This window comes from Zerene cesonia, chromosome 15 (assembly GCF_012273895.1).
Source record: "Zerene cesonia ecotype Mississippi chromosome 15, Zerene_cesonia_1.1, whole genome shotgun sequence".
Classification (NCBI taxonomy): Eukaryota; Metazoa; Arthropoda; class Insecta; order Lepidoptera; family Pieridae; genus Zerene; species Zerene cesonia.
The window spans coordinates 2,279,934-2,305,351 of NC_052116.1; the positions used below are offsets into that span (position 1 = coordinate 2,279,934).

At 32.9% G+C, this 25,418-nt stretch overlaps 2 protein-coding genes across 2 annotated transcripts in view; one reads left to right on the top strand and one right to left on the bottom strand.

Moving 5' to 3' along the window:
- Positions 1-405, top strand: part of LOC119832439 (actin-5C-like) — a 3,201-nt gene extending 2,796 nt beyond the window's left edge. The window contains exon 4 of the mRNA XM_038356109.1: positions 2-405. Coding sequence (XP_038212037.1) covers positions 2-78 — 77 coding nt within the window. The 3' untranslated portion in view covers positions 79-405. The remainder of the gene's footprint in view (position 1) is intronic.
- Positions 406-3,156: 2,751 nt separating this feature from the next.
- Positions 3,157-25,085, bottom strand: LOC119832149. The gene is made up of 12 exons (XM_038355757.1): positions 24,534-25,085; positions 22,253-22,433; positions 17,515-17,621; positions 16,191-16,346; positions 13,004-13,214; positions 12,384-12,576; positions 10,531-10,637; positions 9,648-9,777; positions 6,228-6,842; positions 5,493-5,663; positions 5,008-5,120; positions 3,157-4,754 (listed from the first exon to the last, which is right to left on the bottom strand). Exons 1-12 carry the CDS (start codon positions 24,689-24,691, stop codon positions 4,476-4,478), a joined length of 2,421 nt encoding a protein of 806 aa, XP_038211685.1. The 5' UTR covers positions 24,692-25,085; the 3' UTR covers positions 3,157-4,475.
- Between the last annotated feature and the right edge of the window lie 333 nt (positions 25,086-25,418).

The following is a 25,418-nucleotide window of genomic DNA, read 5'->3' on the forward strand; positions in this document are numbered from 1 at the left end:
ACCTTCCAACAGATGTGGATCTCGAAACAGGAGTACGACGAGTCCGGCCCCTCCATCGTACACAGGAAGTGCTTCTAAGCGCGCTGTGTTCGCGCAGAGCTGCCCCCAGCAGCAGCCCGCGGCTCGGCCGGTCCCGCGGCCGGCTGCTCAACTCAGGCTTGTAATCTCCGTTAATTTAATTGTACGTAAGATATTATATGTAATTAAATCGTAATAGTGACGGCAGGACGGAGCGCGGCGCCGCGGGCGCGCCTCGACCGCCGGCCTCGGTACTGCACTCGCCAAAGGATCTTTTTGTAATCTCATGAATGATGATTGTATGTGCTGAAACGGATAAGACTACTTTCTTACTAGGTCATTTATAAATTATAAAAGAAAGAAAATACATGAAAAAAATTCGTAAAATTTAACCTGTCTTTCTTTTCACCTATCCTTCACAATATACTATCAAAACAAAGTTGCACTTGCGTAAAATTCCAAGATCAATGCTCGACATTGACCTAGGGACTGAAATAGAACCGATGCGGGAGCAACGTAGATATAAATAAACGTGTCTTGCGTATATTCATTCATACAATTAGCAATTTTACTTTCAAAAAGCTACCGATTTTCTTGGATGGAAATTAATGCAATTTCTATAATTAGTTCATCTTAAAACTTGAAACTTTCCGGTAACATAGTTACATATTCTTATTGGATCTCTTACTTTGTAGCGTGTTTCCCCAGCGAGTTTCAAAATTTTCAGTGTTTAATTTTCGAGTAAATTGTTTTTTTAATGTTTGATTGTTTAGCCTGCAACTTGTATATGTTTCATTAGTGTAGGTACCTACCTATGTAATAAATATAAGAAATGGTTACGACGCTGCTTGATTTATTGATTGATTTGATTATTGTATTTGACCCATTTTTTACAAATTGGGATTTGGCAGACTGTAATGTATTCCGATACAAAAAATTATTGAAACGTAATTTTCACACAATATAACGAATATAATATGACAAGAAAATTAGTCAGTCCTACCATCTACATCAATGCATCTGCACCGGCCAAATTCGAATGATCATAAAAAAAACAGCTGCGCCACACCGTATCTGCATGAAGTTGCATATAAATACTGCCTACACGGTGAAAGGTTATTTTACAAATTGTATTTCTTATTCAAATATTATGTTGGTGACTACTACTCATATGTTGGTTATTTGATTCCAATGTTGTGCGCGATTATTTACTAATTCTTTCAAAGCGAGATTACATGTTGGTATTTTCAGGTAACAGGTATTTTCTAGAGAAGCGCGCTCCATTTTAGATCACATCTCGGCTTACCATCAGGCGAGGTCGTGGTCAAAAGCGCTACCCTACCATGAATAAAAAAAAAATGCGTTGTTGATTTAATGTAATTCCGTCCCGTCGATTAGCCGCCTTACCTGTAGTACCTACATTTTCTTTTTCTGAAATCGTAGGAAAGTACTTATGCATTACTCGGAAAACTTGTCGCTAAGTTTTCGTCTTTAAGGTAGCAATGAAATAGAATGTAGGCGGTCAATGACTGTAATCAAATGACCACAAATTAAATCACCTCCTTAATCCTTTCTTATAAATTTAGTTAAAAAAAATTGCAACCGAAGGTCACACACAACATCAACATCTTACCGAGACTTGAGCCGTCGTAATTCGAAAAATCGTCAATCTCAATAATCCAGTTGAAAAATCTTTCATTAATTTTTAAAGTAAAAATACGCAATACATTTTTAAATCTTTTATTTCGAACAACACAAATATTTCGAAAATTTCACATTATGATTAAAATCTTAATACTAGCTACAAAAATACGAATGTCTGACACAATAGCGAAAAACTAAATAAATAAGTTAAAATACACACATTAAAACATGATTGTTTGGCTAATAAAAAGAGTAACCTCATTCCAATTAAAAAAATTATAATGTATAAAATAATATAGGTACAATAAATATATGGTTGTTGTTTTAAGGATAAAAGAAATATTTTATGTTTTACTACTAATTTTGGATTCATATTTATAGTTGGATAAAGACGCCAAAACAACTTTACAGCTTAAAAGTCATATAGGTCCTTTAGTGCTATTTTAAATGACACGTCATAATATAATTGATTATATCCTCATTAGGATTTCGTGCAGGAAAATTCTGTAAATTCATTATACAAACAAATCTATATATGGCTTGTGATCTCATTTACATTCAAAATATGAGATTTATCCTATTAGCCTTGTTAAACAACGGGTAATATGCATGGACGTAATGTAATCTTAATGTAAAAACTAGCTGACCAGGCTAACGCTATTCTGCCTTACGCTTATCATATAGGAGTATGAAAAATGGATGTTGGCCAATTCTCAGACCTACCCGATATGCACGCAAAAATTTATGAGAATCGGTTCAGTCGTGTAGGAGGAAGGATGGTAACTAACATTGTGACAAGAGAATTTTATATTATGAACATTTATATTTATATTAAAAATTTTATCGTTCCCTTCCCTTTAATTCATTTCAGCACTAAACATAATATTATATATCATATTAAACTTATAATTACTTGAACAAATTTGTCACATAGCGTTAATTATAATCCTATTTGTATTTTACAAGTTTTGCTTAGATAAAATCCACAATAGCAAAAATCGAACTACGATATTTTGAGGTACTTACATTACAAAATGGACGTATCAGAGTTACTCAATGTATGTTTAAAAATTTTCTTTACATCATTTACGATTTAAATTGATAATTTCAAGGCTCTTTGAGTGCTTGTGAACATAGGCAGCGTGTCCCGCCAGTGGAGTACTCTGCGCAATGGAACTTTGAAGTCTTTCATACGGTAATTATTTGAGAAGCTTTATTTTCTTTAAGCCCAAACCATTTCTTTAAGATGATTTCTTAAAACTCTACATGAACACCTATCTACCTAACTTGCTATCTGCCCACCTTTTACGCGAAGCTGGGGATGTAAACAGAGTTTTTTTAAAAATCAAATAGAACATTTTGTAGCTACGACGTTTTGCTGTCAAGTATTTTTAATGTCATCAGCGTATGAACAAATATAAGTATTATTGAGTAGTACACCATAGACAGGACACCCTGTATATAGCTGATATTATTTGAATAATTAGATATTTCTTTGTGCATAATTAAGTTTCAGATTATTTCGATTTAGCTGGTAAAAATAAAGGTTCATTTTAATACATATTAAGCAAAAAATTTGTACTTACATAAATTTAATATTAAGCAGTATTTTCACCTTACTCTTATTGTGCATTTCGTATCTATTTATTTAATGTTTTTATTTTTATTATAATGCCGTTGGAAGGCAATTAAATGTTCTGTTTCATTAAAAAAATATACTGCGCAATTTTGTCAACTCCATGAAGAAGTCACACTTAATAAATATAAAGTACTCAATTAAAATTGCATACAGCAACCGTTATTCTAAATATTTAGAACAAGAGAGATTAAGACAACTTAAATACAATTGGCATTCAATCACTAACTAAGCGGGACTAGCTCCTTCACTAAACCTAAATTAAAATTATTTTTGGACCTAGACAGAGTCAAGTGTGACATATGGTACATTTTATGATGTGTTATGCAAAATATATATATGCTTTTACTCATAAAGTGTATTATTTGCGCATCCTTCATACTCATGGTTTTAGAAGTAATTACGCATACTGATTAATTTTGTTAAAAAATACGTTTATTAATATTTTAAAAGCAAGTGAATCTGACTACCATTTCATGATACCTAATTACAAATTGTATAATTTAATAAAGAATTTGTACTGTAATTTTTCATATAAAATCTAAAGTGAATTGCAATTTCACACAATACAGTCAAGTCCTTTAAAATAACATAACTATAATCTAGAAAATCTTATAACATAATCAAATCTTAAAATACAAAACATAAATATTGGTATAAAATTTTATCAGAGCTAAGCGTATCTGCCTTGTGCGGTATATTGTTGAGATTAAAACAATCACTAAGTGTAAAATTATAAATCCCGTCACTACTATGCAAAGGAATACCTATAACAAACTGGGCTTTTTACATCTAAATTTAAACTAGTTGTTAATGTTCGCAAAGGTCCTTCATATTCAATATTTAGTTAATTAGACTCAGTTTTTAGACACAGGTTGTACTTTCAATCTACACAGTTTTAGAAGGCCACAATATCACTATACACTTTGAATCACTGAGGATTGTTTAGGACCATGGACCATTTCGCACCATAAACAAGTCATTTTTAAATCACATAATAGTGCTAAGTTAATTGTAGTTAACAATTTAAAAAACTGGAACACTGTCATGCCAGTTTGTAAGCTTTGTAAGTTTTCAATATCTCAATAGAACACTAGATCTTATGTTACACCCCACTCAACGTGTGCTCGAGTATCAAAGCCCCGTTTTTCCACAGTGGGCTGAGAAAAAGTAGCTGTTACGTTTCACTATCACGTATACTATCTTCGGTGGCTTGTCGAATGTCATTGAGAGGGTTGCCGTGCACTCTGAACCTGTACACACAGGTGTATGTCGGGTTGCCATGGTTACTCTCCACTCGCAGTTCCACAATGTCGAAAGCGACGGGGTACTCGACTCCGTCAATGTTGGTCGTTTTCGGATATTGCACTGGGAAGTATTGTATGGATGTGCTGTTGGCGTCATATATGTAGTTCCCGAACAGATGCGGGTTTGTGTCTAATTCATTGTGAAGCCCCTGTAAATTTCCTTGGCTATAATAATCTTTTCAATTTATAAGTTGAAATTTATTACGAGTAAAACTAAACTAATGTATGCAAATTATATTGTATGATTATTTCAACATGAACTTTCGGCTTAATTACTAAAAGAGGACGAAATACAAAAAAATTCTTGCATATGTATTTAATTAATTTGTGGCACAAAATTAAAGTTGGTGATGTAAGCCAATATTAGTAAATAGGAACTTATAAAGGATATAAAATGCTTACATATACGGAAAAGTTTTTGGGCGCAGATTCTATTTTTCCCTCCGCCGCGAGCAAACGTGACATGTGTTCCAGCGAGAATCCCGTCACTTCTATTATAGCGTACGTGCGTATTACTGTAAAGTATAAGGAAAATTTTAAAAATACTTCAAAATTAAACGTTTCTTCTGTTTTGTGTGCTGCCGCAAGAAATCAACAAAAAGTAAAAAAAAGTTCCTGAAACATGATACATATAACATTGATTTACACTGAAACAAGTTATCGGGAATAACTAATTATCATTATCATAGTAACATGTGAGCGAAGAGGATTGTTATGTTTATTTATAAAGGAAAATATTTCATTTCAAGCAATTTTCTTTCAGTTGTATTTTCCCATTAGGACATCCACGTGATGAATTCTATTTCTTCATGGAATTTGCTTTTATAAATCGACCATCTCTATATGGTTTCGAATGTAGACCCCCACCCAAGTGGCCCAGCACTCACCGAGGTATCCCGGGAAGCCCTGGAAGGCCCAGCACTCGGCGGGCATGGCGCCCGGCGTGAGCGCGTACCGCGGCGACGTGTACACCCACCACACGGGCAGCCCCAGCACCGAGTACTGCTTCGTCTTGATCTGGTACAGCTCCGTGCAGCGCGTCGATATCACCTGGCCACCTGTGTGCGAATAACTTCATTTAAAACCTGCAGCTTGTGTTGGATTTGTTTAATCTTTTGAGACAATTGGACGAAAACTTATATTGCAATTGTAAATCACTTATATCATATTCGTATAGGTATTCGATTATCTCCGTAACTATCTAAATTGTATAGTCAAGAAACCAGACATAACATTTAAACACAAAATAAGGAAATGTAACTGCTATTTATGAATCTAAGGTCTGTCTGCTAGTATATTGCAAACTTATGCAACAAGAACAAGAAGATGCAGCAACACAAGTCAAAAGATTTATTGTTTGCAGAATGCATAGCAATTTAAGTCATTGATTTAAAATTGCAATTTATTTAACTATGTTTACATTATTTCAGTAAATAACTAACAAAAAACTGAACTTGTCTTCAAATTGTCAGAACTGGACTAAATTGAAATAGGACCACATGAGATGCATCAACTTTTGAAACGAAAAAAGAATTATATCGAATTTTTGAAGTCGGTTGAAACATTCAAGGCAAGTCAATTTAACAAATGATATTATCAAACAATATTCCACTACAACTCACCTGCAGATTCCAAAGCGTAATCCACCAATCCCGTCTTATCAGCGTCATATATCTGCAGCATGCTGGACACGAGCCGCCTCACCTCCTCCATGTCCACCGACCCCGGGTCCCCCGCGCCCCCCGGAGCCGCTTCCACCCTCGCCACATACTCCTTCACCTTCTCCACTATCAACTCCATTTGTTTCTTCTCCACGGACAGCAAATACTCTTGGATCATCCGTCGTATATCATCCTCGCTCAACTCCGGCTTCCACGAATTTATCAACCTCTCGTGTATTTCCTGACTCAGCAATTGCATCTCGTCCTTGGAAATGTAGTTCCTGTCGAAATGTTCCTTCAATTTGCTGGCAATAGCTTCACTATTATCGTTAACGCTTAAAATCTGAATCAAGTTTTGTTGCAGATGCTTGAAGGAGTACTGCTCGATTTGCGCCTCCAGGTTGTCCAATTTCGATAATTTGTTATCGAACATTGTCAATCGGTTGTCGACTTTCACAGCCCAGTTTTCTAACGCTTCCACTCGTTTGGTCAAATCCGAATCTTGAATGATCACCGGTGGCTTGTATGTATCGATTATCTCTCTTTTCGGTACTATTTGCTCCGCGTACTTGTAATCTGAAAAATGAAGCCAACGTTTATTGTAAGCTGTACACGCTCTGTCCTTCCCCACGTGTCAGATAAGAAGATATTGCGAGTTCCGTTCAGGGAAGGACAGAGATTGAGATTTTATGTAAATAAAATATTTAAAACTCACCTAAAAGAGCGTCCAACGAGCACTTTCTATAGGTGACGTTTATACCTCTATCCTTCCCTGGCGGTAAGGTGTACAGGGAAGAATTATGTGGGAAGGGGAAGGGGATGAAAACACATATTACATAAAGAAAATATATAATTCAATCAATTATAACCCAGAATTAGTACAATTAAATTATTTTTTAAAATAAATTATTACTTAATGTCTAAAGCGGAATTAAATTAAACATCGAAGTTATGAAAATTGCTACGAACCCGAAGCAAAACAATTGAAAAATCAACGACAACACATAAATAATAATTAAATAGGAAAAATAAAAATATTTTGAGACATTTTCATAAACGATTTAACTTATTAATAGCAGGTACTGACGAAAAAAAAGCAGAATGTTGTATAACAATTACGTATACATTATCACATACGAAACGTTGTACACTATACATTCTTGGAAAACATTAGAATAATGTAAAAATAATTATGTACTTTGATTTATTATTAATAATTTTCTTTTTTTTTAATTATAATCTTCTGATGGAGTTGCCAGAAAAGTAAATAAACCGTTTCAATAATACGACTAGTAAATTAGCTTCCGATTAGTAAACCGATTAAAAACAATTTAAAAATATGGCCACGTCATGTTTCATATTAGGTACATAGTTTTCACTTTCATATTTTTATTAGCACTGTTTTAACAATACCCACATTCCCTTAAATAATTGAATCTTAATTTAAAAGCCTCAACCAAATTTAAAACAGCGTAGATAAAAATACAATAGTTATTAAAGCATTTAAGCATTAAATACAAAACAGATATAATAAACAATTAAATCTTAATTAAAAATAATAATCATGTTGCTTCGGAGGGTAATAAATTGTAAATAATGAACATTGTAACCTCTGAATCACTATTAAAATATTATATGATAAATATTTATCAGCAACCATTTAACTAAATATTTATGCAATATATGCTTTTTTTGTACATGTTTTTATATTTATTAAAACATGTCCAAAAAGATTGCAAGCTTTAAGTAGTTTAAAAATAGGCATCTCGGTAAATATAATCTCAAATGTTGACATCGAACATTTCAAATAATGTAAATAGAGCTTTGTTATAATAAACACAAAGTAAATATAGAATATTTACGTGAATAAAATTTAAGCTTATTATTTAAGTACACAAAACCTTTAACTTCTCGTTTAAAAGATAGTTTTGAAATGATTTGCCGTAATGTTGTAATAATCAAAGATTATTGGGCATATTTGACCCAGTAAATGAATCATTTTTGAGTTAGATTTCAAATTGACCAAAGTCTAGCGACCATAGTTAATTTTAATTATATGTAAGAATATTGATATTACCATGGAGATTTGTTATACATGACTTTTCTAACCATGTCTTTCAATGCTCTATAAGACTGTTTTTTAAGACTGTCCACTCTCTATTCTCTAAAAAGTAAAAAAAAAAATTACGTTTTAATTTTTTTTTTGTGTATGCTGTGGGTCAAATTCCAGAACTAAATGCCCAATTACCTTTCTTTGTTAGGAAAAACAACAAACTCAATCACATTTAATACTATTTTTTAAACGCGAATACTATACTAAAACTTATTGTTGTAGTAAACTGAGTAGTATGACGCCAATTCTTCCACCAACAAAGTCGAATTGTGATTTGATAATCAAATTACTTATACATATCTTGTCTTGTTCCAAATATGTCACCTTAGTAAAGTGTGATTCAATAATTATCTATAGAATTTAATAAAATGATTACACGAAACAACAAATTTACGATATACATTATAATGAAAAATGTATTAAATTCTTATATTAATACGTTTAAAACTTTTCTTAATGTATATTTCCTAGAAAACATACACCATCATTTACTATTTTGATCATAATTCAAACCATAGATAGTCTCATACACGAAACATGATTATACCAATCAAAATGAATGATCACCAATCACTTCGCCCATTCCTAACTCAATTTAATGCAACAATAAACGTCACACAGACACCAGCCATATGCGCAGTCATCCAAAAACACCGCTCCAATAGCGTCGTATTTCCTCCCAGCAGCTCTGTGCGACGACTTCAATATAATCGGATGCATCTGCCATTCGATTCTGTACCACTTCCTTATACGCTGTGTACCGTTTCGATACTTCGGCTAAATTATTCACTGGCAACGTTATATTTATCTCTGGCAACGTCAGATTTAGGGTTGGCAGAGTGATATTCGGTAGCGAGGGTAGGCTGATGTTCGGCAGTTTGTTCGCGGTGAACTCGGATAAATCTAGATAGAAATTTGTAAAGTTTGGCATAGCCAGGTGATCCAAGTGTTCGTATGTGTAGTGCACTGAAAGGAATTGGTATGAATGGTAATGCGGTGCTATAAAACATATTGGACAGAGATCATAAAGAAAAAATAATTAGTTTATATTATAGTTGAAATATACATTAAAACATTTCACATGTTGCGTCTCATTGCTATTATTATTAAAATAAAAATAGTACGAATCGATTAAAAAAAAACAAATATCTTCACATTATGTCACATAGGTAAGGAGCATCAGATCAATTTTTAAAAGAAAGCAAATTTTAGATAAAAGTTGAGAATATGTTATATATATATTTTTGTCTAAAGAAAAAGAGTCTTACATCCGTATCCGAACGCAGGCAAAAGCAGCAATAAAGCGAGAGGCCACCAGTTCCGCTTAGCGCCCACAGCTGCCTTTTGATAGCTCCCCGCTGCGTACTTTTCGGAAACGATATCTTCACTTGGTGATATCTGTTCCAATTAACATAAAACAATTGTTACCTACTAAGTTGAATTGAAAAAATGGCAATGATTATTATTTTGGATGTTGTAAAAGATTGATATAAGTAGATAATAGTGTAAAATACTTTAGTTAAATCTTTTATTTAGTTAGGCAATTGATGTTCACATTAATCTTTGTTTGTCCGCGAGGAACGCCTAAACTTCTCAAACGATTTTAATCCAATTTGCACACCATGTGCAGTTTGATCCAACTTATAAGATAGGATAGTTTATATTATTTCAATTACGATAAATCACCACCCGGCCAGAGATTAATAATTTACAAAGGTGCTAAACATATCAGAACTATAGTTCATGGCAATATTTTCACATTGCAACCATAAATTTATGATGATTTCCCTATAAACAGCATAAACTTAACCAATTCCGAATGCTCTGTAAAATGATGAGAGTAGTGGTGGCTCAGTGGTGAGGAATGTGGACTTAAAGCGAAAAGTCGAAGGTTCAAGACCGGTCGAGCGTGCAAGAAATAGAAAGATTTTATCATTTTCCGTATCATCATTGCTCGTAACGGTGAAGGAAAACACCGTGAGGAAACCGGCATGTTAAAAATCAAAAGTTCGACGACATGTGACATCTCTCAACTCGCACTTGGCCAGCGTAGTGGTAGATTAAGGCATGTGAACCCTAATAGCACGCCCGAGTGCTTGCAGTGGGAACATATGGGTATATGATGATGATGATGAATGAATGGCCACTTACAGTCTCAGTGATGGTGGTCACAGTGGTGGTGATGACGGTTTGGACGATGGAGTACATCCAATAGAACGGCGCCGCCATCGCGCTCGCGGAACGAGACAGGATGCTCGCTGGAAATAATATATTGTATTAAAAATAAAGGAAATATAAGACGTATATGTATATTGTGCCAAATAACGATATATTTTCACAAGTAATTACGGACCTTTTTCAAAAAGAACACGCCTTAGTTGAAAGTGTCATACGCAATATGAAGTTATTACAATTGATGACTTTGAAAAATATTACTTACTAGCTGTGCCCCGCGGTTTCACCCGCGTAAGTCTGTAACCGGTAGGAATATCGGGATAAAAAGTTGCCCGAGTGTGTTTTCCAGTTGTCGATCTATCTACGTACCAAATTTAATTGCAATCGGTTTAGTAGTTTTTGTGTGAAAGAGTAACAAACATACACACATCCTTACAAACTTTCGCATTTATAATATTAGTAGGTTATGATATAGTCTAAGATCCGGCCGCGTGATTTATACGTTCATATGTTTGATTAATAATATATAATTTTTATCGATATTTATAACTAAACCAATGCCGATCCGCAAAGGTGCCCATCCAAATTTGGCCGCAATTAATTTCAATTAAAATGTAATTAATTATTTATTTTTGAACTATTACGTTCACTTGTAATTGTTAAAAGATATATTTCATTAGAAAGATATTTACCTGATATACCGAAAAAGTTCAAGGTGCCATCCCTCACTTGGCCGCAACCTAATGTCAGCCAGGTGTAAACAGGTATACTTTTGTGAAATATATACGTTCATAATGTATTATCATGTGATACATACCAAATCGAAGATTAATTTTTTCTCTACATGATGAGATTTTCGTTTATTTTCGGTCTTTATAAAAATTGTCATAAAAATTTCTATTCAATACTACTACTACTACTGTTTTTTTTTTTTAAATTATTATGACATATTATTTTTACTGCTCAATTTTTGGAGAATTTTAAACTCCAAGCAAATACCCGAGGTACTAGTTGAGCACCTTATCTATAGACGCATGCGCAGTAGCATAAAAATGACAAGCAGCTGGCATGCTCTATCTTTATTTGACAAACGGTGTTTATCATAAGTTCTTCTCGCTTTTGTTTATCTTTAATCGCTGACAATCACTATTTGCGGGCATTTTTGCATAGGCACCTATATCTCATCATGTAGAGAAAAAATTAATCTTCGATTTGGTATGTATCACATGATAATACATTATGAACGTATATATTTCACAAAAGTATACCTGTTTACACCTGGCTGACATTAGGTTGCGGCCAAGTGAGGGATGGCACCTTGAACTTTTTCGGTATATCAGGTAAATATCTTTCTAATGAAATATATCTTTTAACAATTACAAGTGAACGTAATAGTTCAAAAATAAATAATTAATTACATTTTAATTGAAATTAATTGCGGCCAAATTTGGATGGGCACCTTTGCGGATCGGCATTGGTTTAGTTATAAATATCGATAAAAATTTTATATTATTAATCAAACATATGAACGTATAAATCACGCGGTCGGATCTCGTACTAATAGGATATGATAGGATAGTAGGAAGTAGGATAGGATAGTCAGTAGGAAGCAGGATTATTCTATAGATTTAGATCAAGAATGTATTTATTGGATTTATTTGATTTTTTAATAAGGTTATCGCCGAGCATAACTTTTTTTTCATATTACTCCAGCAATATACAGCAGCAGCCCTATGCCAATAGCATGAAAATAATACATTTTACGTCATACTAAATGATTAGACAATAACTTTATAAAGCTACAATAATTTATAAATCAAGAATCTCACCTTTCGCCGGTCGTCTATCAGTATACGGGTAGCGATGCGACGGTCCCACCGCCTTCCTGTACGCGTTACGAGCGCTGGTGCTGATGGTTGCTAGGACGCTGGCCAGCAGCTGCGTGATCCACCACCGCTCGTCCGTCTGTTTGTACGCACCGTTGCGCGTGTACACGCCCTCGTCGTCTGAACTCTCTATTGTCTGGAAATGTAAAGAAAAAACCATCAGATATTCTGTTAGATGTTATTTCAATGAAGTACTAGTTATACAGTAGTTTCATATAATATATAAGACTAGCTGCGCCCCGCGGTCTCAGCCTTGTAAGTCACAAGTCAAGCATTTATAATATTAGTAGGAAGGAGTAGGAAGTAGGATCGGAAGGATAGGAAGTAGGATATTTCTTTAAAACGTATTCAATGTGGTTTTAAGATGACGGCCTGAATCCTCATAGGAGGCCTGTGTCTCAGCAGTGGGAACATGTATGGGCTAGTGTTGATAAACGGTACTTTAAAGAAGTGCACAATTTTTAATTTTTACTTTTTTCGATTTTGAAGTCCGTGGTCCTCACCACTGCTGTTCGGTCTTTTTGCAAACACAATGATCAAATTCAGATATGTCGCACACTCACCGTGAACCGTTTCCGTGTGGTGGTGCTCGTCCACGTGGCGGCGCCGCGCCTGTCGGTCTCGTCGGCGTCGGCGGCGGCGGCGCTGGGCCCGTGCGCGCGGAACTGCGACAGCGAGCGCCGCGACATGTTCGGCACCGCCACCTGCCCGGGCGCGAGCTCCACGCGGTCGCGCGACAGCGGCGAGTACGTGTAGTCCGTTTTCGGGTATTTGCTGGAAGTGTTTGTGTGTTGGTATTTCGAGTACTTATATAATATTATTTGAGTTTTAAAACCGACTTCAATAAATATAGTTTAATAAAAACTAAAAATATGCTTTTGTGATAGAATCAACCAGATTATCACACTTCCTCATCCTAATCAGAATTATAAGATAAACGCATGAATTTATTGTAATGTCACCGATCTTTGACATACATACAAAATTAAAATGTGTCAAAATCGAGTATAATTGAATTGAAATATACAGGTGAAGCTAATAAAAGCGTATTAAATAAGAGATTTTATTTTGTTTTCAAATTTTTTAAGTCCTTAAAAGATTTAAAAGGAGATTGGTTTCCTTGTATTTTCAGTTACTACGTGTCCTGTGTGTACAAGCAAAAATACATAAGAACAAAGGAGCGCATTTCTAGTTGGGTCATTTTTTAGGGAAGCGTACCTTTCTCTATAAAACAAACAGCAGTAGTAACACATGAGTTTTTGTGGATACAGCTATGATTTTGCACATACTTGATATGTTGATGATATTTATTATTTATTCTGAAATATCAATATAACATTCAACCAGAGCAGTAATGATGATGACGTGTAATTCAATACAAAATCCTTCCTACTATCCTACTAATCCTACTAATATTATAAATGTACGAAAGTTTGTAAGGATGTGTGTGTGTTTGTTGCTCTTTCACGCAAAAACTACTGAACCGATTGCAATGAAATTTGGTACGTAGGTAGCTGGACAACTAGAATAACATATAAGACACTTTTATCCCAATATTCCTACGGGATAAGGACTCACGCGGATGAAACCGCGGGGCGCAGCTAGTTATTACATATAGGAGACTGAGACATTTTAGAAGTAATGAATCTTAAATGAATTTCATACCTCAGATTATAAAAACAACAAACATACAAAAATTACTGAATAATCCACGAAAACAATGAAAGCCGAAGATAGCTTGAACTGTCGACTTATAATCCACAGTTTTTAATACGCACACATTTTCACTAACTAAATAAATACAGTTTCATATACAGAACATATACAGAAACACAACTGTCAAAACAAACTAAAATACAGTCACTTTGTGAAGACCTTAATCCGATTCACGTATAACGAAGCTATCATTGGTAGAAAGAACATGCTCATAAAATAACCCGTTCGGACATTACGCAAAGCGCTAAGAGCATAACTAGGTGCTGGATTTAAACTGAAGTTAGACGAACAACATTTAGTTGTTAAAAATATTTCGGTACATTCAGACCGTTTGACATTTGCAGAGCTCACAGATATAGCATCGTGTGATTATCAGCTCTCGTTGTAAACAATAGAATGTCTCTCGCTTTCATTTGTTAATTGCACACTAATGAAAAACCAGTCCGTACAGTCTTTGCCTGTTGATCGTTGAAATTGAATTTTGTAATGTATTGATTGATTGAACATTTTATTAGGCTTAGATGAAGTAAAAGGGGAGTATAATATTTACTATAACATCTATTTAGTTCAATGCTATGATACTATGTCTACATTAATATTATAAAGACGAAACGTTTGTATTTTGTTATGTTTGTGAGGTTTTTATCGAAAAACCACTGGACCGATTTCAAAAATTCTTTCACCATTAGATAGCTGCAACTTTACTGAGTGACATAATATATTATGTAGCATGGGTGAAGCCGGGGCAAACAGTTGGTATTATATATTAAAAAATGAGGAATTAATAGGAACATATTATCTATAACAATAAGGTATAGTGAATCTTGATAAACAATTTCATTAGAATGTCGGTTAATGTTATAAAAATAGAAATATAAACAAACCTAACTGTTACAACTTCTTCTACAGTCTCCACGTCAACCATTCGTATTACACCGTCCATTGTTAAAACATAAATACTATATATTTGTTAAATTAATTTAAATTTCGAACACTTCTTACATACTTATTGACTAGTCGTTGGTCGAGTGTCAATAACGGATTGATTATTTTCTTACTACCCTCAAATGTAGAAAATGTCAAATTACGATTATTACACAGATAATATTTTATTAGAGCAAAATTCTATTAATAATGAATAAATGCATATAATGTTTGGAAATACATGGTGTCAATGTAACCGAAAAACCCAGAGAGAGATTTACTATAAACTAACCACTACTATAAATAACAATTACAAAGAGTTTATTTGAGGTATGAGCAATTTAATTGTAAAATATATGACTCAATACTCAATATAATTATATTATGGAGAAATACGCATCCCTATAGAGAAATACGCAATCTTTATGAGTTTCACGTTTATATTCATTCTTTGGGGTTCAGTTCATTTATACATACCCAATAACATTGGCGTTATTCACACACAAATTCAAATGAGGAGTTTCATAATAGAATAACTAACCATTACCGTGCGCATTTTGTGAAGTTATTATTGAAAATCGAGCACGCTTCCGCACGAATTAGGTCATGGTTACCACACCCTACCAGAAATGCGACTCGTTGTGTATTTTATCTTCAGACAAGGATCACTAGGTGGCGGAAATTTTTAGATTTTTAACCAACTTCAAAAAAGGTGGAACTTCTCAATTAGAACGTATTCTTCTGTTTCTTTACCTCAGAACGTTCGACTGGCTGACCCAATTTTGATGGCATTTTTTATATTTGAAAGCTGGCCTTCCATGTGGCCCTAATTAAATTTGGGCTAATTCTGACAAATTTTGTCAATGTTAATTGTGTCAATAGATGCATGGGCTGCCCCTTAGCTATATGAAGCCAAAATAATAGAAGAAATGCGACTGCTAGGGCAGGATCATGGGTGGCCGAAAGGTCAGGAGTTTAACGGTACGACAAAACCGTGGCCTCGTCCGAATAATTTGTTTTGTATATAAAAGCATTTTAATTTTATTAAACTAAAAATAAAGTATGTGTATATCCGCACTGTCAGCACCTAGAAACACACTAAGCACTCACTTCCAATACTCGCCGGCCATCTTGTACAGCCGGTAGGGCAGGTGGTCGCAGTCGGGGTCGCGGTCGAGCAGCGCGCTCGCGTCCGCCAGCGCCTGCTCCGCGAACGAGCTGTCTGTGGAGCACGCGCTGTACGTGGGGCTGCCGTAGCGGCTCGACCTGACCATCATGGTGCATCATGACAATTGTGACAATTTAGAGGAATATAATGATTCCCTCCTAGGAGGCCTGTGTCCCAGCATTGGAAACATGTATGGGCGGATGATGATTTTTTTTTTTAATAAAATTTGAGTATGGAAAGAGGTAATATTAAGAGGAAATATGCCTCAAAAATATTTGGGTATCTCGTTGTATATGGGATAATTGAAATGGTTTTCAGAGATTAAAAATGACTGAACTAAATATAGACGCTTCGAAATTAACTATATTCTGGAAGCTGCATTATTCTACCCAGATATATTGTTTGATCTAATTATAGTTTTTTCGAATATCATTAACCAGATTTTATTGAGTTAACATTTCCAACAACTGAGAAGCCTCGTAAGTTGTAAAAAATACTTCCTCACAAAAGATCATCTTCCAAGTAGGCAGAGACAGAACAATTATGAAGATAGTAAATATAATCATTATTAAACAATTTTCAAAGTGAAACAATATTATATTTTCTTGATAGACATATCATTTACGAAGGAAACAGGATGAATAAATCTTCGGTGTCACAAATAATAATTTATGATGAGACATAACATTTTTATTAGTTTTTTTATCTATAAGAGAGTAGCTGTAGTAAATAAAACTAGACTAAATAAATAAAAGAAGACTCCATCTCTATATAAACAATTTTTTCTTTTATCTTTTACTTTTAAAAAATCTTAGATACCAATGTTTAGCAACAACAATGACAACGAATTAATTAAGATGAGATATGCTGTTTACTACATAATACTAAAACACACTCACATTGTAGTAACAAATTTGAAATGTTGCCAAATGATTTATTATTTAATTACTACCAGCTTCTGGCAAAGATTCAGACGTTTTACTTTTAAAATTACAACCACGACTAGCTCCCTTTATAGGTTCCATCATTGATGTGAGCTGTGTCATTGTTTTGGAACTAGTTTCTAGATACCCTTAAATTTGTGGCAGCTGTAGATCAAGACAGCAGATGCTGGGTCTTAATTAAAGCGGTTGAACATTCCCCAGTTACTCACACCAGTTTTTGAAGGTCGCCATCAACAATGGCAAGATAACTTGGGGTTTTTCAGAGGCATATGGACGTGTCCCCAAACATTTTGGCACCTGTTCCGTGTAAAAAGCAACTCACCTGTCACGCGTCACATTATACGTGTGTATAGGGCTGAGTGTGACGTCAGCGAGCGTGCTGTAGTGCCGTGAACTCGACACGCTCTCATACTGACTGTTGATCTCGTTCTGCGGAAACGATAAGAGCGTTAGACCGATAATAACATAGGTTAATGAAGATATGGGATTTGGGTTAATAAAGATTGCGATAAATCAGAATTCCAGCTAATTAATTTGTATTTGTAAAATTTGTACCCGGATTGGGTTGAAAAGTTTTCTTGATATGGGTAAAAATTCATAGAATGTAATTCCATTTTATCTTTTAGATTCACTATAATTCCTGAATTTTTATGTTCAATATGTGCTGAAAAAACCTCTTATAAATGTCTTATACGATCACTATTTCTTGTTATCTTAGTCAGCGTATTGCAAATTCCCGCGAAAAAAACCGTCACAATTCAAACATACCGACAAAAACGTCAGCGTAGCTTCGATGATGTCATTTATAACGGCCACTGGGCACTGAGTAAGAATTTCTTATAACGTTAATTGAACCCGCAGTTTGACGACGCGGACGAACTTTTCAAGATATAAAAGCAAATGATCTTAAATAACCAAACTTGAATACGTATCGATTCTAGTATTTTATTAATAATCAACAGGTTTGTAAATTTATTCAAACAGAATTCTTCTATGCTTATTAGTATATCCTAAAATTTTTACGTAATACTTTTTTTTGCCAATTTTATGAAAGTGGAAACGCAAGTAATACTTTATCAAAAAAAAAAAAATTGATAACCCTCATATAGGTTTAATATAAAAACTTTATTTAAAACCTTATGAATAAATCGCGTAATAACTAATTGGAAACGTGAGAAAATTCACCTATTTAGTAAGATACCTACACAGTGCGATAGCTGCAATGAATATTTACATAAACATAGATTCGATTATACTGTTACATAACATAAGCTTGCTTTATATTATAGAGTGCAAATATTACAATTTTGTAGTCTTATTCAAATAACCTATACTAACCCACGGGGGATCATCACAAAATGCACATCTTTAGTAATCTGAGTGTATGACTCAATAATTACTTTTTATCGCACAATTTTGCGTTACTTTATTATCAATGCCATTATAGATTACCAACAAAACTTATATTCAATACTGCCATTCGCATTTACAATACGTTATCCATTTGATATCTTGACCGCAAGCCATAACGGGCGACATTTATGCAGTAATACAGCGTGATCTATTCTTACAAGAACCGTGGTAAACTATCCGTGTACCTTTCTAAACGAGGCAGATCGTGCAACAATATTGGTGTTATATTATATATATAATATTTTACTTGAATTGTAAGAATGCACTAACATTGTATAGCATTGTTATAGTATCAACTTTATTAGTGACTCATTGTCATCATGATATATTAATGTTTCATTAGGAATGCTGTTAGTTAGAATTAACTGTCCTTGTCCATATCGTTTGTCTGTCTATTATGTCTGATTGAAAGAATATTTTCTTGAGATTTTATTAAAGAAAATGTATTTTAATATAACTTTAAAGTTGAAATATATATGCTTGTAATACTATGTTCTTAACATTATATAAATTCAAATATATCGCGGTCGGAGAATATATACAAAGTTATCAAGAGACGCATTGGAATCCTCAATTTTAAGACCAGTTAAATAAAAGAACGCAAGTCGCAAAATACTTCGAAATGCGCATGATAAGAAACTTGAAATTATCAAGAAAGTTACACACAGTATCTTAATTAGCACACACTAATAATTAAATGTTAACACAAGACCGACCTTCAATCGTCTCATTACGAATACATGCACCTTCTACCACTCATCACCATAGCGACTAAATAGCAACGTACCTTTGATTCTCTCGAATAAGAATAAACTTAATAAACTGGGTCAAGAACGTAAAGATTCGTAAATAATTGAAAAATCACTATGAAACAACGACTTCACCGGCCTGTAGTGTAGAAATAATGTCCATATGTGGTCGAGCGATTTAAAAATAAACCGACGCGGGAGATCGATCCCAGTTATATTTGGTTGTTTTCCTGCAATATTTCCTGTCAAGCTCTGTGTTTATTGTAAAATGATTAATTATTTACTATATTATATAAAATTATAAAACTTATATATGATATATAAATATAAAACTACGCACATGTTTTATTGCTATCCATTAAAATTCAACTTTGAAATTATTTTAAGCTCTTCTTTACAATTGTATTGAAAAAGGAGAAAAAGTTAATAAAGAACGAAAGTCAAATGTCAGGTCTAATTGGAGTTTGAATATATAAAAATTTAATTTACATATGATAATTATTAGGTACGCTGAAGCATTTAATTGTTTTCAGTATTTGGTAATTGATTCTATAATCGTTTTATTCAGTCAAAACTATAGATAATGATTATAATTAAACTCGAAGAGAAAGGCGTTAAAACAACCGACCTCTTATTTAGCTTATAATTTAAAGATCAAATTTAAATATGCCGTGGAATATTTAAAATGAACTATATTTTCTTTCGAAAGGGGTATACTCCATCAATAGTAACTGTTTGTAATGAAATTACTTCAAAGAAACATTTTGTTGTGCTTCCAATCAATGTTTCTTTGAAGTTCGAGAAGTACAGAAAAACTGGAGAAATTGTAGTGTAGAAGAATTTATATATTGAGGATATGAAATGTGATATAAACAGTAATAATTAACAAAACTAAAATTACAAGATCAATATTTCGCTATATATAAAGTAGAATATTATGGAAGGGTTGTCGATTGCACGATCTCCGGACTGCTAATAAGAAATTCCATAAGGACATTCCATGAATGTGTTCAAAAGAAGTTCAAGTTTACATTATGAATGATGTTCTCGGGCTTCGCTCGCAATCTGAATCAGTGATATAAATAGTCTTGACAATAATTTTAATAACCTTTAATAATAAAAAAAAAAACTAGACAATATTCAAATAGTACCACATGGTAGGAACCACGTTTGTAATAAATGAGAATCATCAAAATCGGATCACCCAGTCGAAAGTTGTAAGGTAATAAACAAAAAAAAAAAAAAAAAAACAGTAAAATTAAGAACCTCCCTATTTCTGAAGTGGATTTGAAAATAACGTCCTCCAATTGGTAGGTAGATGCACGAATACATTAAACCGATACACATTCGCACTTGAATTCGTATGAATTATATTTTTTCATTATTATGATAGAAGTATGTATATGAATACTAAAAAGTGTAGGAATAATTTTATTTGAAGTTATGTTTTTGCCCTCAAATGTTATTCATATTATCAAGCACATGTGGTCTATTTAAACCTATAAGGACATAACACACCCGGTGCACAACAATAAACAAAAACATTTGCACCCTTAAATAACATATACATAAAGATTATTTTTGGTTTCCCTTCGGTAACTTAAGTGGCTATAGGAAGTAAAACAGTTAATAGATAGTGGGCGTCTGTTAGATTCAATAAGTATCTGGATTGATATTTATGGTGCATTATAATTGATATTCTATGAACGTGCGTTAGATTACGAAGCTGAAGATAGCTAAGTTATAAGAGTTGAACGACTTCGTCCAACTTACCACAAAGTTTAAGCGAAAATGTTTTTAATATGAATTATTAAACCAATGAAATTAAAAGTAAAGCTATATATGAGCCTAAGACAAATCAACTGTTATCTTTCATTAAAACGAAGGAATACGTAATAACATTTCACTTCACCACACCTTTTAAATGCTCATAATTACATTTCCAATATAACAATAAATGATGACATGCTATTCGAAATCGTATAAAGTACAGTCTATTCAAATTCGACAGGCATTACTACGAATACCTACTATTAGAATTTGGTCAATATTGACTGATCAACTGTGTGGAAGTGGACAATCAACTATGAAGATAAATATGTAAATACTTTTTTTTTGTACCTTTTTAGAAGGTGCTAAGAGGAAAATACTCGTTTTAAATAATAACGGTCACAATAAATATGCCTTGAACGGTTGTCGCAGATGCATATAAACATGTACGCTATTGACCTTGAATTTTGAATGCGATGTCAAGTCTTTACTAGAGGTAATAATGAAGGCATGTGTTTAAATTTACAGAGAGATAATGAATTGATAAGCCGAGTAGGAAATTAAAAAATTCGCGAATGTCTTTTAAAGAATGTTAGGTGTTACAATTCATTAAAATAATTTCCAACGTTCTTAATTTTGTGATAGATCTATGAACATCATCAAACAAAAGGTAAATAGGTATATGTAATCTATATAAATAAATGAATGACCAAATGTATTGCTAAGCGTAAAACTCGCGAACGGCTCGACCAATTATTTCTTTTGACGATTTTTAACGCAGTTCGTCGGACCGTTTATATTTGTCAATAAATATATTTAGTTTTGATATATATATGCTATTCACGATTCATTAAATTCCATGATCCACATGATGAGTTTATAAAAAAAATGAATTGATTAATACTCTACATACAAACAACTCGACATAATAATATCTCGGGAACAGCTGGACCAATTTAAAAAACTCTTTCACAATATTTGTGTAATCTCTGGATACTATATGCTATATATATCCAACCTGCCATGCCACCTCCCAACAATGCTGATGGCATGACACTCCAGACAAAGAAATATTTATTATCATTACATTTAATAAAAAATAAAAATGTTTATTAAAAGGTTACTAACCTGATAAATTTCTTTCCTATGCTCTTTCAATCTATCTAAACTCTCTTGAGATGAATAGTCTGAGGTTTTAATAAGTTTCTCTGATGTTTTTGTGGACTGCCTTGTTCTATATGCTGGTGAAGACTCGTCATCTTCTTGTACTGTATCTATGCTGCCTTTCTTTGAAGGGGGTTGGAGCTGCCTGTAAGGATATAAATTGCATATATAACTGCATGACATCTAAGCAAAAAAATAATAATAATTAGTATCCTTTAACAATTATTTTTACATTTTAGGGCCTTTTTTACACATTTTCAGTGTGATAAAATACATAGTATGACATACGTCACCACTATTCGAAATATATGTATGAATATACTAAACTTGTATAGACTTATTAATCAATTTGACAAATTTTAAAAACAAGTCTTGAATTCTAATAATAAAGTAAGAATTCATGTATTCCAAACAAAATTTACACAAAATGCGATTTAAATATCTTTTGTAGACTAAATACTGTTTAACTAGATGTGAGATAAGTAAATATATAGTGCTAATGGCAATGAAAGTATAATTAGCTCTGATAATTTGTTATCAGCTTGCAATAAATGAACCTGCTGATTCGCCAACCTTTGTGAAATGTTTGTAAACGTGAAGGTGAAGCCAAACTTGATCATCCTTTGAAACAAATTGAAAACTAATTCTTTATCTTGTAATATTTGGGAATTTAAGTCAAATGACCCAAGAACTTACTGAAAGAGGGTCATGCTTTTGAACATATGTATGCATGTTTGAGACAATTTTATATAGGTATACCCTACAGCATAAATTACTGAATAGATTTTGTTGTATAAGATACCACCACCTAAATTGTGGTAGTCTAACCGTTATACAAATAAAAAATATGCCACCCACAAATTAAAAAGGGTGGATTTTCCAAAAAATATTATAATAAGACCATTGCAATATAAAAAAAAGTCAGTCAAGTTTTTTGTTTTTATAATAATAATTCTTGTTTGTCCAACAAAATGTATTTAATATACTACCATTATTTTAATTTAAAACTCAGGTAAAACACAAATATTAACAAACAGTAGTTTATATTGTATCAAGGTTTGAGGATTTGTCAAACAATATATATATTATCAAGATATATATATCCGATATTAATATATTATAAATTTAGTTTTTACTTTGCTTTATTTTAATATGTATATTGTAACATAAAAATTATATAATTTTTAATTTAAATCTATAAGATATATTTCGGTTTCATTTAACAGATTATAAGTACCTAAATAGTAAATAAATAAAACATTAAAAATATTATAGTTTCTTATTTCATGTTTACGTAATACACATGTAAATTACAATTAAATAATATAATTCACTCAAAACTGATTTCATTCAAATTTGTTGTATTATATCTAACATATCAGAAATATATTTTGATATTAATATATTTTGTATACATCTTAACTCTGCATAGCAGTAAGATTAGACAATTTATGTGTACCAAGCAATTCAGAACAAATTTTGAGGCAAAATACTGCATAATTTTTTAAATTTAAAATAAGCAAGTTCAATCATTGCAGAAGAGATAGCCCATTGCTTTATGACTTCTTATCCAGATTTACCATTACAACATTAGAGTTAATATTATTATTTATATGTAAAATAGTAAACAATATTAATAGTTATTCATATTGTTCTGCTACAAAGTTCTAATTAAGAGGTATTCATAATTTTTGTTAACAAATATTTGGTTTAACATACTATAAGTTAACACAAATAATCAGGTACCTAATCAAGTACCTAAATTACCATTTCTCATAGAGCATGTTTACACTATTGATTTCACAATAATGAAGCCCACTACATCTTCTTTATGGGTAAATCTGTTACACCATGACTGGCCTTATGCTGGCCTTCATGTTTATGACCTCATTGTGTGTAAACAACCTTAAAATTCTTAACACATGCCGTATTTTGAGATCTCTAGATAAATGGATTCATGTTTTTCTTCAATGAGAAAAATAGGCTTTTAATTCAAGTATCTAGCTTAAAATGAATACAAATATGTAAGTATATTTTACATACACAATTTACAAATAATTCAAATTTAAATTGTGTTTCTTGATCATATTAGCATTGGATACAATTAATTTGTCATTATTACAGTTCAATGCATTTGTTTCTTACAGATTGCACTCAGCCCTCTGATAACAATTATCAAGTATAACATGATTCATGATATGTCCAAAAAAATTTATAATTTACTTAATAAATAAGTCTGACTTACCTTATAGGAGTGCTTCGTTTTATTGGTGTTTTTCGACCTGATTTTTGGTGAACATGTTCTTCACCTTCTGGGCAATTTTCGCGATCACAGCTTGATCGTAAAAAGGGTGTTTTTGATCGGGACCTTGAACGCAATCCAGCAACTGTTGGATTCTCCATGATTTACAACACAATTGCAACCGCTACGGTTATCACAGCAAAAATATATGTACTACATCATCATGATTCTCAATTGTAGACCTTGAAAATTTTACTGGAGCAGTCTTTTATTTATGCACTTGCCCTATTATAAATATTGCACAAGGAGATCTATTTCTGTAGCTTTAAGTAATGCCGCCAAAACGTAATACAACGCTCGTTCCTAATACTTTTAAAAAGTAATTTGCTAAACCACTGTTTACATTGAATATGTATAAAGTTATAATGATAAAATAGATATACGTCTTTTGTACAAATTTAGTACATGAAAACTGGCGTGGTAAGACGGAATTTGTGAATTTCGTAACTTCTCACTCTCAAACGTAAACTGCGTTGAGTGATGATGGTGACGTCACTAATCTGAAGATAAATGATAAAAGACGTTAAGATTGGTGTTGCCAATAATTAAAACAGCATTGCAAAAACTATTTTTAAAATATGTAAGTGGGATGCCTAGGTAGGTTCTTTATGTGGAAACAGAAGACAGAAACAGATCAAAAACAAACACAAAAATGGATTATTAATTCTATAGAAGTAGATATGGAATAGAAAACACAAGGAAATAATATATATATATTTTCAGAACAATCCTAAGAGCCATAGACTAAACATGTATGTTAAAAAATTCGCTATGAATGAAGTTTCACGGAGTAGATATGAACTAGGCCGTATTGTAGAAAACGGTCAC